The sequence below is a fragment of the Pristis pectinata genome, chromosome 17, assembly GCF_009764475.1.
Source record: "Pristis pectinata isolate sPriPec2 chromosome 17, sPriPec2.1.pri, whole genome shotgun sequence".
NCBI classification, from domain to species: domain Eukaryota; kingdom Metazoa; phylum Chordata; class Chondrichthyes; order Rhinopristiformes; family Pristidae; genus Pristis; species Pristis pectinata.
In genome coordinates, this window is record NC_067421.1 from 25,859,844 (window position 1) to 25,872,290 (window position 12,447).

General features: G+C 38.0%; 1 protein-coding gene across 2 annotated transcripts in view; it reads right to left on the reverse strand.

Moving 5' to 3' along the window:
- Positions 1-1,773: 1,773 nt before the first annotated feature.
- The window catches only part of atxn2 (ataxin 2), an 87,383-nt gene continuing 76,709 nt past the window's right edge, over positions 1,774-12,447 (reverse strand). The window contains exons 16-23 of one of the 2 annotated variants that reach the window (XM_052031961.1): positions 11,444-11,596; positions 11,163-11,229; positions 8,772-8,959; positions 8,290-8,419; positions 6,420-6,568; positions 3,932-4,159; positions 2,910-3,081; positions 1,774-2,384 (exon numbers count right to left, since the gene is read on the reverse strand). In XM_052031961.1, coding sequence (XP_051887921.1) covers positions 2,356-2,384; positions 2,910-3,081; positions 3,932-4,159; positions 6,420-6,568; positions 8,290-8,419; positions 8,772-8,959; positions 11,163-11,229; positions 11,444-11,596 — 1,116 coding nt within the window. In that variant the 3' untranslated portion in view covers positions 1,774-2,355. Of the gene's footprint in view, positions 2,385-2,909; positions 3,082-3,931; positions 4,160-6,419; positions 6,569-8,289; positions 8,420-8,771; positions 8,960-11,156; positions 11,230-11,443; positions 11,597-12,447 lie in introns of both variants that reach the window. The other variant, XM_052031960.1, reaches the window with a different exon arrangement.

Sequence of the window (12,447 nt, forward strand, 5' to 3'; positions counted from 1 at the left end):
CCACAAATCACTTTCTGGACATTAAAAATGGGGAAAATAAAATATTGCTACCAGAAAGTAAATAAAGATGCATGGCCATTTTAGTAAGGCTGGAAAAATTGGGTGGGGGAGGGGTGAGGGGGGAAAAAAGCTAATGGAATGCTGCATTTTTTATTTGAAAATCAAGTGGGAATACCTGGAGCACTGAAAAGCAATTGTGGCCTTGAAGGGAGAGCAGTACAAATCAAAATGGCACCTGGACTCAAAGGCTTCAATTCCAAGAAAATGCTGTACATTTCAGGCAAGTACTGTGATTTTACAACCACACAAACTTGATGCAGTCAACTCTACAATTAATTTAAAATTTTAAAGTAAGACATTCTGAAATTTGCCTTTTTCCATTCTGTCTGTCATACTTAATGTCCATATCCTCAAGACCCAAATCACTTGCAACAATTGCTAGAAAATGATGGACCTTCTCGTACAACATTCACAAATATTTGCTCATCTTTTGGATTAATTCATGGCCTTTTAGAATGTACATTTTCCCTATACGTTAGAAAATGTGCAAATTTCCAAATATCTTCACAAAACTGCCCGAGGCTGACACTCATTCCATAAAAATACATGGACTGACACAGATAACAGTAAACTACAGTACAAAATGTGCATCCCTTTTAATACAAGTGAACAAGATTAAGGAAAGTTTTGAAAAACTTATTTAAAGCTACCCTGGCATACCAAATAGAAAATCATAACATGTATAATTTGCAGACACCTATAAATATATTCATCACAAGAAAAACAACTGCAATTCAGAAGATGGAGCCAAAGAATCAGAACTGGAAACTATTGCAAGGTCAACTTCCCTTCACCCCAACAGAGTAATAAATTTAAACTGAATAGAAAAGAGTTTCAATTTCTGTTGCTCATTGTTCTGATATTTTGTGATCCATTTCTCAATAAACTAGGTCTTAACAAGGGCAGCCACCTACATGGGGAAAATGGTGCTTAACATCAGCCTTCACCATAGGAGTAAATTGTCACTTAAAACATTAAGAATGTTATTTCAAATGATTAAGTACTTGCTCTGTATTCATTGATAATGACTGTATTTACTGTCAGATGTTCACTCATTATTGTATTCTGTATTGTACTTACTAATTTCAGGCAAAGCAGGTCTTCAAGCAGTTTCAATGAGCTGCTTGCAAAGTGTTAGATTGTCTGGGTGATAACATTTGGTATAACTGCATGATCTGAAAATTTTCTTATTTTATTTTAAACAAAAAGTGCCATATACTTACCTTTTTGGTTTTGCCAGTCAATGCTAACAAGCAGGTTGGCTAAACCAATATCACTAGCTGTAAGCAGTGGATTTTGCAGAGATTTGGATTGTCAAAACATCTATGGAACAAATATCACATCATCAAACCCAGATTTAATAAATTATAATATTAAGATTTATAATTAAGCAAAAACTATCTGCAGGAATCAAGGAGAAACTTCAATGCCATCTCACAGAAGGTTAATTTTCAGTTAGCCACTTATCAGAAAATTTAAACAAATGAAAATTACAAAGATGAAAAAATATTAGGCCAATGAATGCTCAATTTCCTATCTCTTCACTCAGTTGCATTATGAATCTTCTTCATACAGCTGTAAAGAAAAATTAAAGGAAGTCATTATAAAGTGAACGGTATATGATCTCTTTAAAAAGTCAAATAGCCTTTATAATCTACAGTTTTTTTTATGTACCATTAAAAGTGTAGAAAAAGTTGCAATTATCACACTGTCAGTTTTTAAAACTTTTTATTTTTTTGTTTTTTTATGTTTTTTTTAATATTATCTACAAAGTAAAAGTTTTTAACTTAAAAGTTACACCACTGTCTGGTGACTGCACTCTTCTCCAGCAACCTCTATTCATAAATAATCCACCAGTTCACAATCAGATTTTGTTATAAGATGGAGTTCAAGTTTGGTTAGAAGCAGAGGGTTCTGGTTTCCCAAATCAGGATGGTTTGCAGCAGGAACAAACAACTTTATTAGTTCTTTCACCATGAGAAGTTCATAACTTAGAAGGGTCAGGCAAAATAAATACATTCCAGTTATTGGAAAACAGATTTTGGGCATTCTGTAGGTCTGTTGACAGGACACATTGATTCCAGAATTTCTGTAATTCTCATTTCTTTCTCTCCAGTCCACTTCCTCAGACCAGCAGCCATTGAATCACTTGATAACAACTGGAAGTTATGTGTGAGCACATTCGTTTAGCATGAGAAGACAATTTTAATACTCTGTGCTTCTGGTTCCAGGTTTTAGGGTGGGGAAGGATAAGTGGCTTCAACTGGCCAGCCTGTTGCTTACTGTAGAACAGGACTACAACTGCTGCTGATGATGGGCTTGCACTATTGAGAGATGAAAAGAAAGTTGCAAGTTAATGTTTCCTTCATAAAAACTGTCAGACATTTAATTTGAACTGTCCATTAACTCCCTTCCTTGCCATTGTTCAGGGCTATAAACAATAGTTGCAAATAAAACTAAATCTTTAAATATAGTTTGAGCCATGCACTCAGAAGGGCTAGGCAAAACCTATGTAGCAGTTTACTATGGGAGGAAAGATAGAGCAAAATCTGTTCTTGCAGGCTCAAGTTCAAGACAGCATTGCTGCAGAATTAGAGGACAGCTGCTCGATCCTAGCTGTTGTGTGGATTGAGGAGAAAAATAAAATGCACACATAAAATCCAAGTCCTTTTTTGAATTAGCATTTTCATCCACAGTAGGGCATTAAGGTTACAAATTCAGTAAAGGGGCACCAAATTCCCTACTAATAATTTGTTTACACGAGTCAGGTTGTAAACTTGCAGTCAAACCTCTGCTACAACCTGTGAAAAGGATCATGGAGTTGAACTCCTTGTTTTGCAAGTACTCACCCTGTGGGTGTGCCATGTAGGAGAAGTGTGTAGTTGAGGAAACTGGAATGGGTGGCAGTGCACTCTGAGGAATGGCACCTTGACCACCTGGTGGTTGTGCTGGCATCAGCATCATAGGAGGATGGGTAGTGGCAGGGTGATGTGGAGGACCCATTCCAGACTGTACATGGGCCTATTAAAAGAAAACAGTAAACACGATTCCTTCAACTAAATGATTTGCAGCAACTCTTATGCACATATCCCAAAACTATATAAAGTGCCAAGTTAAAAGTACTGCTGTATTTTATGCGTAGCAAGTTAGTTTTTGCAATAGTACTATCTTTGTTCCACTTTAGTACAACTCTAACATACCAGTGTGTGACCTAGCATGGGTCACTTATAAATACATGCCTACATTCACATCATAATTATGATGGAATATAATTATGCCAACTCATCTGCCATCAGATGCGATGTGACATCAGTGACAAAAAAAAATTCCAAGGCACAGTATTTTGAAGCTCGATGCCCATTCCTGGTCCCAAGCAAATCTAAAGCAGAAACACCTTCTCTACAAGTACACTACGTTCAATTTCATACAAGTTGCTATCCCAAAGGTTTCCAAAATAATGCAAGGCTTCCTATGCTATTTTAGATTTCTCAGACAGAGGATATTATTAACTCTGCTTTGAAATGATCCAAAGAATTAGTTTATCTTTTGCTTAGTAATTAAGAGAAATAAAGCAAATATTTCAATCCATGGATTTCCCACCTGTATCAAATTCTCAAGTTCATCTGATTATTATAGAGCTTTTATTTGACTTTGCAATCACTCAAAAAAAGCAACCTTGCAGCAAAAATTGTACCCAGCTTCTTCCCAAGAATAGTACATCCTACCAGCATGAAAATGGTGAATATTCTCTCACTAACACAATTTTCGTCTTTGAATCCTCCAAGCAAATTGCTCTCTAAGTTATCAACATATAGCAATTTAATAAAAAATTGTGCTTAAAGGCTCTTGGTTCTAGGGACCGTTTCCTTACCTGAGGTACATGTGCCATATGTGGGGGATTTGAATATCCATGCTGAACCTGCTGAGGATGAAGGGCGTAGACTGTCTGCTGTGCTGATGGGAAGTTGGTCTGAGGAGACTGTGGATTGGGACCTTGGGTCATTGAGGGTGGAGTTGGTGTAAGAGTTGTATGATAAATTGCTTGTTGCTGCTGAGGGTTGCCCAAATGAAGGGTCTGAGGAGCCTGATGTTGAGGATGCTGCATTAAAATAAAAATTTAATGAAACATTTGATAATCATATGGATTATTCTAGTAAACTAGATTACAAAACCAGTGTGGTCCCAAAGGTCTACTCTTTTCCTCAGTAATACACAAAGTTCTGAAGACATTCTAACTACAGAACTCTTAACTACTAAACTCATTGGAAGATGCTAGAGCAACGAATACACATTCTTTCAGGAACTGACTGCAAAAGACAGTTAAAATTTTTGACCCTGTTCATCATCACCATCTCTGTCCCTCCTTCATACCATTTCTTCACAAAGGTGGGAAAAACTGGCCTTGGCCTATGTTGCTGAGTGACACAGTCTTAAATTAATGCGACTCCTGTCCTTTCCCTGCAGAGAATAATCTGGAATATCTGTGTAGTGCTTCTCTGGACAAATAGAGACAATATAAAATGGAGAAACAATGAAGTAAATCCTTTACTGCAAAACAAATGCTCCTGTAGGATCCTTAGGTAGGGAGAAAAGCCTTGAAGTGACAATTTTCACAATTGTCTTTCAAATATTACTATTGCACAGCATAGTCATTGGGTTCTGACTCTAAAGCCTTCTTGGAAAGCCCCAAACTTAGCTGTCAGGAACAGTCATGGAGTGAGTGAGATACAGCATGGAAACAGGCCCTTTGGCCCACTGAGCTTGCACCAATCATCTACCACCCATTTACATTAATTCTACATTATTCCCACTTTTGTTTTCTCCTTATATCCTCATCAACTTCCCACAGATTCTACCACTCACCAACACACTTAATTTACAGTGGTTAATTAACCTACCAACCTGCACGTCTTTGGGATGAGAGGGGGAACAGGAACACCTGGAGGAAATTTGCATGGTCACAACATGCAAATTCCACAGAGACAGCACCCAAGATCAGAATTAAACCCAGGTCTCCGGTGCTGTGAGGCAGCAGCTGTTCTAGCTGCACCACAGTATTCATAGAACGTAACAGCTCAGTACAGGCCCTTCGGCCCACAATGTTGTGCCGATGTTTTATCCTGCTCTAAGATCTATCCAACTCTTCCCCCCCCCCACATCGCCCCCATTTCTCTATCATTCATGTGTCTATCTAAGAGTCTTTTAAGTGTCCCTAATGTAGCTGCCCCCACAACCTCTGCCGGTAGTGCATTCCACGCACCCACCACTCTCTGTGTAAAAAAACTTACCTCTGACATCCCCCTTATACCTTCCTCCAATCACCTTAAAATTATGCCCCTTATGTTAGCCATTGTCATCCTGGGAAAAAAAAATCTGACTGATCTATGCCTCTTGTCATCTTGTACACCTCTATCAAGTCACCTCTCATCCTCCTCCTCTCCATAGAGAAAAGCCCTAGCTCACTCAACCTATCCTCATAAGACATGCTCTCCAATCCAGGCAGCATCCTGGTAAATCTCCTCTGCACTCTCTCTAAAGCTTCCACATCCTTCCTATAATGAGGTGACCAGAACTGAACACAATACTCCAAGTGTGGTCTAACCAGATTTCTATAGAGCTGCAACATTACTTCGTGGCTCTTGAACTCAATACCCCGACTAATGAAGGCCAACACACCGTATGCCTTCTTAACAACCCTATCAACCTGTGCTGCAACCTTGAGGGATCTATGGACGTGCACCCCAAGGTCCCTCTGTTCCTCCACACTGCTAAGGGTCCTGCCATTAACCTTGTATTCTGCCTTCAAATTCAATCTCCTGAAGTGTATCACTTCACACTTTTCTGGGCTGAACTTCATCTGCCACTTCTCAGCCCAGCTCTGCATTCTATCAATATCCTGTTGTAATCTACAGCAACCTTCTACATTATCCACACCACCACCAACCTTTGTATCATCAGCAAACTTACTAACCCACCCTACCACATCCTCATCCAAGTCATTTATAAAAATCACAAAGAGCAGGGGTCCCAGAACAGATCCCTGCGGAATATCATTGCTCACCGACCTCCAGGCAGAATACACTCCATCTCCCACCACCCTCTGTCTTCTGTGAGCAAACCAATTCTGAATCCACTCAGCCAAGTTTCCCTGGCTGTGAAACCATAACAAAAAAAAATACACGGCTTAATCCAACCTGGAAAGAGTACATCAATATCAGTGCAAAAAAATCATTTTCTTCTTCTAGATTTTAAGAATTGAATTTAGTGCAAACTTGCTGATTATAACCTAGCTTTTGTAGTTTTTGATTTATAAAACACACCCGGAGGTAAATTAACTGGAGGAAGTCAGAGTTCCTTACCTGGACTGGGCTTTGTGCTGGATGACTGCCTGCATGCTGTCCTTGTTGTTGTCCAGTGGGAGTAGCAGATGGCTGTGGATGTGGAGGATGTGGATGCAAGGTAGCAGTTGGGTGTGGTGCATACTGCTGATGAATCGGGCCAGGGGAAACTAGTGAAAACACAAACATGTTATCCAGTGTTTTAATTATAAATCTATCTCATTTGTTGGCAACTTCAAAATAGCATGCAAAAAAAGTGATTCTTCATACATCAAGAACATTGATTGCAACATGCATTTAAAAAAAAGTTAAGCATTGCTAACTTGAAACACTTAAACTATCCAACATTTGAAAAGAACAAACCGCCATGACCATTAGAACATAACAAACAGGAGCAGCAGGAGGCTAATCAGGTCTTTGAGCCCACTCCGCCTTTCAATAAGATCATGGCTGATCTGACCTTAGCCTCAGCACCGCTTTACTGCTCTTTCCCCATATTTCTCGATTCTAGTGTTCAAATGTCTGTCATTCCCTGCCTTACATCTATTCAATGACGACTCCTCCTCCACAAATCTCTGGGGGTGGAGTGTTCCAAAAGATCCACAACCCTTTGGGAGAAGAAATTCTCTATCTCCATCTTAAATGGAGAACTCCTTATTCTGGAATAATTTAGGACCCCTAGTTCTAAATTACTTCAGTGTCAGAAATAAGCCCTCAGTATCCACCCAGTCAACTGTCCTCATAACACTACACACTTCAATAAGATAACCTCCAAATCTCCAATGAGTATAGGCCCAATCACTCTTCATACTTCAATAGCCTTGTGAAATGTAACCAACGCAAGTGTTATTGGGATGACGTGCTTGTTGCACGATGAAGGATTAAACAGACTAGGTCTGAAGTTGCTTAGGTTTAGAAGAACAAGGGTGATCTCATTGAAACATACAAAATTCTTAAGGGACTTGTCAGGGTAGATGCAGAGTTGACATCTATCATCAAATAGAAGGGCAGCAAACACCTGGGGATGCCACGATCCACAAATCACACACCATGCTGACTTGGAAATATATTGCTGTTCCTCCACTTTTACTGTCTCAGAATCCCTACCCATTAGCATTATGGGAATACCTGCACACAAGGACAAGGTATCAGTTCATCAGCACTTTCTCAAGGACAACTTGGGATCGTCAGCAAAGGCTAGCCTGCACAGTGCTGTCCACGTTCACATACTTATTAAATATATGGCATTTGGTTAATTACTACTTTTAGCTCGTTTGCCTGATTTATCTTTCTGAAATTGTGAAGACCGAATAAGAATTATTTTATGAAGTGGTCACAGCAGTGAACTGTGTAGTATATGTTACAATTTTGACATATAATTACACCTTTAAAGCAATGTACAAGAAGGTCAAATGCTACAATAATTATGCCAGATAAATGTCTTGCACATGTCAACACCAACAACGTTTTACTTACTGAATTCACGGACTTTTAAACATTTAAAAAAAAACTTGCATCTCTTGTACCCTTAAGAAAGTGAGTTGAAACTGGCCCTCTGTGTCACGAGGCAACAGCAAAAATATTCCATTAGTTAATTGAACTTGACCACTGTGATATAGGCAGCATTGTTTAACTTCATTTCATTCTAGTGAATCTTAACTGCACCTTTTCTGAGGGCAATATGTATTTCTTGAAGTACCGCATCCAAAACTGAAAGCAATATTTCAGCAAGGATCTGACAATAAATGCAATCTCAACTGAGATGGAGGACATCATCCCATAGTCCCGCACTATTCTAGTGCTAATGATCCGTATATCATGTAAATACTGAGGGTAACCAATTAATAGTTTCAACCAATTCTTTACAACAATATCCATTGCACTAACTTACCATACATAGCATGTGTTTGTTCAGCAGTAGGAAACTGAGCTGTGGAGGAAGGGACCATTCCTGGCTGTCCATGAGCAGGTGGCGCCATCATTCGAGTGTTACTTTGCATTACTTGGCTGTACATTTGAGGCTGCAGGGCAAGAATATCATCAATAACAAAATATACAGAGATGAGGTAACAAGACTATTTTACGCTGGGGTCTGGTAATGCCCTGCTTTAATAATGGAGTCAAATAGTACAAATTTCAGTAATTTGCCAAAATCCATGATCTTTAATAGAATACTGATTTTAAATCAAGTGGATAAGGCATTGATTTAAGATTTATATGCAACAAAATGTTTGCTGCTTATAGTCTTGCCTAAATGCATTTACAGTCTGTCACTCTTTGCAATTGCACTCTTTGTCAGTTTAGCAAAAAAATTATTCAAACATTGTCAATTACTCTGGAAGAACTTACATGAAAGCAATCTTGACAATTTACCTGTGACTGATAATGTGCTACAGACTGTACTAAGGGCTGGTTAGCAAACTGCTGTGGGTTATAAGCGACATACTGCGAATAAGCTGGAGCAGTAGAAACAATTTGGCCAGCTGCACTAACTGGATGCATCATAGTTGGTGTGCCTTGAGGGTGGTGCTGATCTGGTCGCTGTTGCGGCATAGTTGGTACTGAAAAAGAAAAACTAATTAGCGAGAATGTGGGGTTTCTCAATTACTCACTGCATACAAACCACAACAAAATAATTTAATAGAGGTAGAACAAAGTATTTCAAATGTCCATATGATCAGATAATCCTTCCTTTATATACATTAGCAGCAAACTTCCAATAAAAGCACTACACAAGATATTTAAAGAACGGATGTAGAAAAGCAGTTGAGGCCTGGGGCAGATCAGCCAGGATCATAGTGAATGGCCAGGTGACATTCTCCTGCTTCTATTTTCTTGCGTCTCCATTACTTACTGTCTGAGGGATTATAGGAAGCTGCCCATGTTGAACAAACAGCAAACAACATTTTTAAAAATCACTTGAAGGAAAAGGGAGTTGTTGACAAAACATTTACTGCCCATCCCAAACAAGTCACTTACATCAGTACCACCTATAATGAAGAAACATGCCAGCTATTTTGAGCAGTTCAATAAATTAATCACACCTTGTTACTTGCCGCATTTACCTAGGTGGTAATCATTTCTGTTAAATTACAAATTGCTCAGCTTGCGCTAATGGATATAGATGGTTCTTTTGGGCATTGATGAAAGCACTGCAATCACTGTCACAGGTAACATTTCTGCATTTATTTTGTGCAGTGAACTTTTCAGTTCAAATTAAGAAGTTTAGCTCATATTTTTTAACCAACAACAATGTTAACTTTCAAAGAAAGGAACTGAAGTTATACTCAAAGGATTTCATTACTATAACCTATTATAAGAACACAAAATAATGGTATGAGCCACATGGCTCCTCAGACCTGGTCAGATATTCAACAAGGTCTCATATTTTACCTTAAATCCACTTTCTTGCTTTATGCACACATCCCTTGATTACTATCATGCCAAGAATTCTATTGTTCATCATTCTACATTCTTAATATTACTACAAAAATGTGTAACTTCCCACATCATATGCCATCTGCCACTTTCTTGTCCACTCAATTAATCTGTCAACATTGCCTGAGAGGCCTTTTTAATCCCCTGCACAGCTTTTTTCCTATCCTACTCATTATAGCATTAACAAACTCGGATATATTACCATGTCTGCACCTACTCATTTCATTGATACGAATTATAAATCACTGGGTCATAAGCACTGACATTAGGATATTCCACTGGTTGCAATATGCCGACTGAATAACAACCTACTTCTGCTCTCATATTCTATCCAGTGATCAAACCTCAATCCAAACTAAGATGTACTCCAATCCAATAATCACTAATCTTGAGTAACACTCTTGTGTGCCTTCTTATGCCTTTTGAAGATTCAAATACACTGCCTTTAATAGTACCCCTTTGCTGCTATCTTGCTATTAACACTAAAAATGAGGGATCTCTCAAATAACATTTCATGTATATTATGGTTTTACAAGTATGCAACTATTACATCCCTATCAATAGAGTCTAGCATTTCATTTATTACTGATGTCAGTCAGGCTGATTAGTCAACAGGGTTCTCTGATCTCTTTCTTGAAAAATAGCACTGTAATATATTATGTTCCAATCAATGGGGACAGTTCTGCAATACGCTGAATTTTGGAATATCAAAGCAATGTATCCGTTATCTCTACAGTGATTTCTTAAAACCCAAGAATACAGGCCATTAGGTCCTGATAATATGGCTTTCAACCCTATTAATTTGTCCACTATTTCATTCTTATTAACATAATTACTTTAAGTAATGCTAGTACTTGATGTTGCTACTACTATTTCACACAACTTCTCCACTCTTGGTATATAAAAACTCAAGTTTATTTCCACAAATAATTTCCTTTTTATGTACTTGTAATAGCTCATACCATTTTGGATTTCTTGACCTTCCTTTGTCAATTTTGAAAACCACCCAATCCTCAAAATAATGACCGTTTTGATAATATTTTACTTATTACAACACAGAAGACCATCTGGCTTATCAGCTTCATGCAAGTTCCCAGCACAGCAATCCCATCAGACCCATTCCTCTCTTCTTGTATCTCTGTCTCACCTATTATCTCTGCCTTAAGCTATTCTCTCTCACACGTTCATCATCCCCACCCCACCTTCAATTCTGAAGCATGTGCCATTTACAGTTACATAGAATAGCACTTCAAAATTACCCTACGCAATTCCATCAAAACAGAAGCTTACATTTGACAAGACAAAGCCACATTCTCTCACCTTTACCTGCTCTATATGACTTGGCTTGGTTGATTGGCATGGGAGTCATTGGAACATGGTACATATGTGTAGTCTAAAATTAAAGGAAACAGAAAGTTATCAGTCTCACCATTCAGAATTAAATGATTATATAAATTGTCACACAAATGGGACATACGTAAATATAGAAACTGATTAACATTAGTTACCATCAAAATGGTTTGTGGAGTAGATCTTAAAAATATTTGATATAGTTGCCAATTAGATAAGAATCTAAACAATGGAAAACAAGATTTCATACAGGTTACCTGTACTCCTGGACTGACTGGAACTGGGTACACCATGTTCTGTGTAAAACACATTGGCTGATTGTACACTGTAGGAGGATGCTGTTGTACCACAATAGATGGACTAGGCTGGGCTTGAGGACGTGGTGGTGTTGGTGTAGTTGTTGGCTTAGGCTATTAAATTTTAAGAAGAGCAATTCAAGTCTCAATTTGCAGAAATTCACAAAAAATTCCACTGAAAACTAAAAGAAAATTGTGGCACGTATTATTTTTGTTATCACTATGTAAACAATAAATAGAAGATATGTTGTACAGAGAACTGAGATTTTTAGTCTCACCTCAACCTAGTACTTTCTCAAAAAATTGTTTTCAGTTGAGAAAAAAGGCACATTTGGTGACAGTGAAAATGCTCAACTGCAAGACAAGTAACTCAGTAAAAGCTCACCGAAACCATAAATTCAGTTAAAAGTTGTATATCCTATTACGTACCTCCAAAGAAATGATTTTGTTTCACAAATCACATTAGTGTTTCAACTCCAAACCTTTAAGAAGTCACTCAAAAGTTACATATTAATACGAAAGACTGTTATAAGAACCAATCTAATTGAGATCACTGTACAAGTGCCAGAACTGATAACTTTGTGATGCATGCCACTAAAATTCTAAATTTTATATGGTTGTGAACAGAAAATAAATGCAGATACATTGAAACTGAATTCTGCAAAGTAACAAACAGCATAAATCTTAAAAGAATAAATGAAAATAATTCAGTACATCCTATTTCAATATTGATTTTATTGCCTAAATCATGGCACAAGTTATTCTCCCTTCCAATATGGGATGAAATGCAGATTGCCAGCAGTGATAATAGAAGACCCAAATAGTTCCTCAAAGGCAAGCTTCAAAAGGTAAGAGCCTCTATGTGCATGTAAAAAGGAAAAACTAATGAGGGTAAATACGAGACCTATACACACAAAGATGCAAGAAATTATACTGAGGAACAAAGACGTGGGGGAGAAATTGAA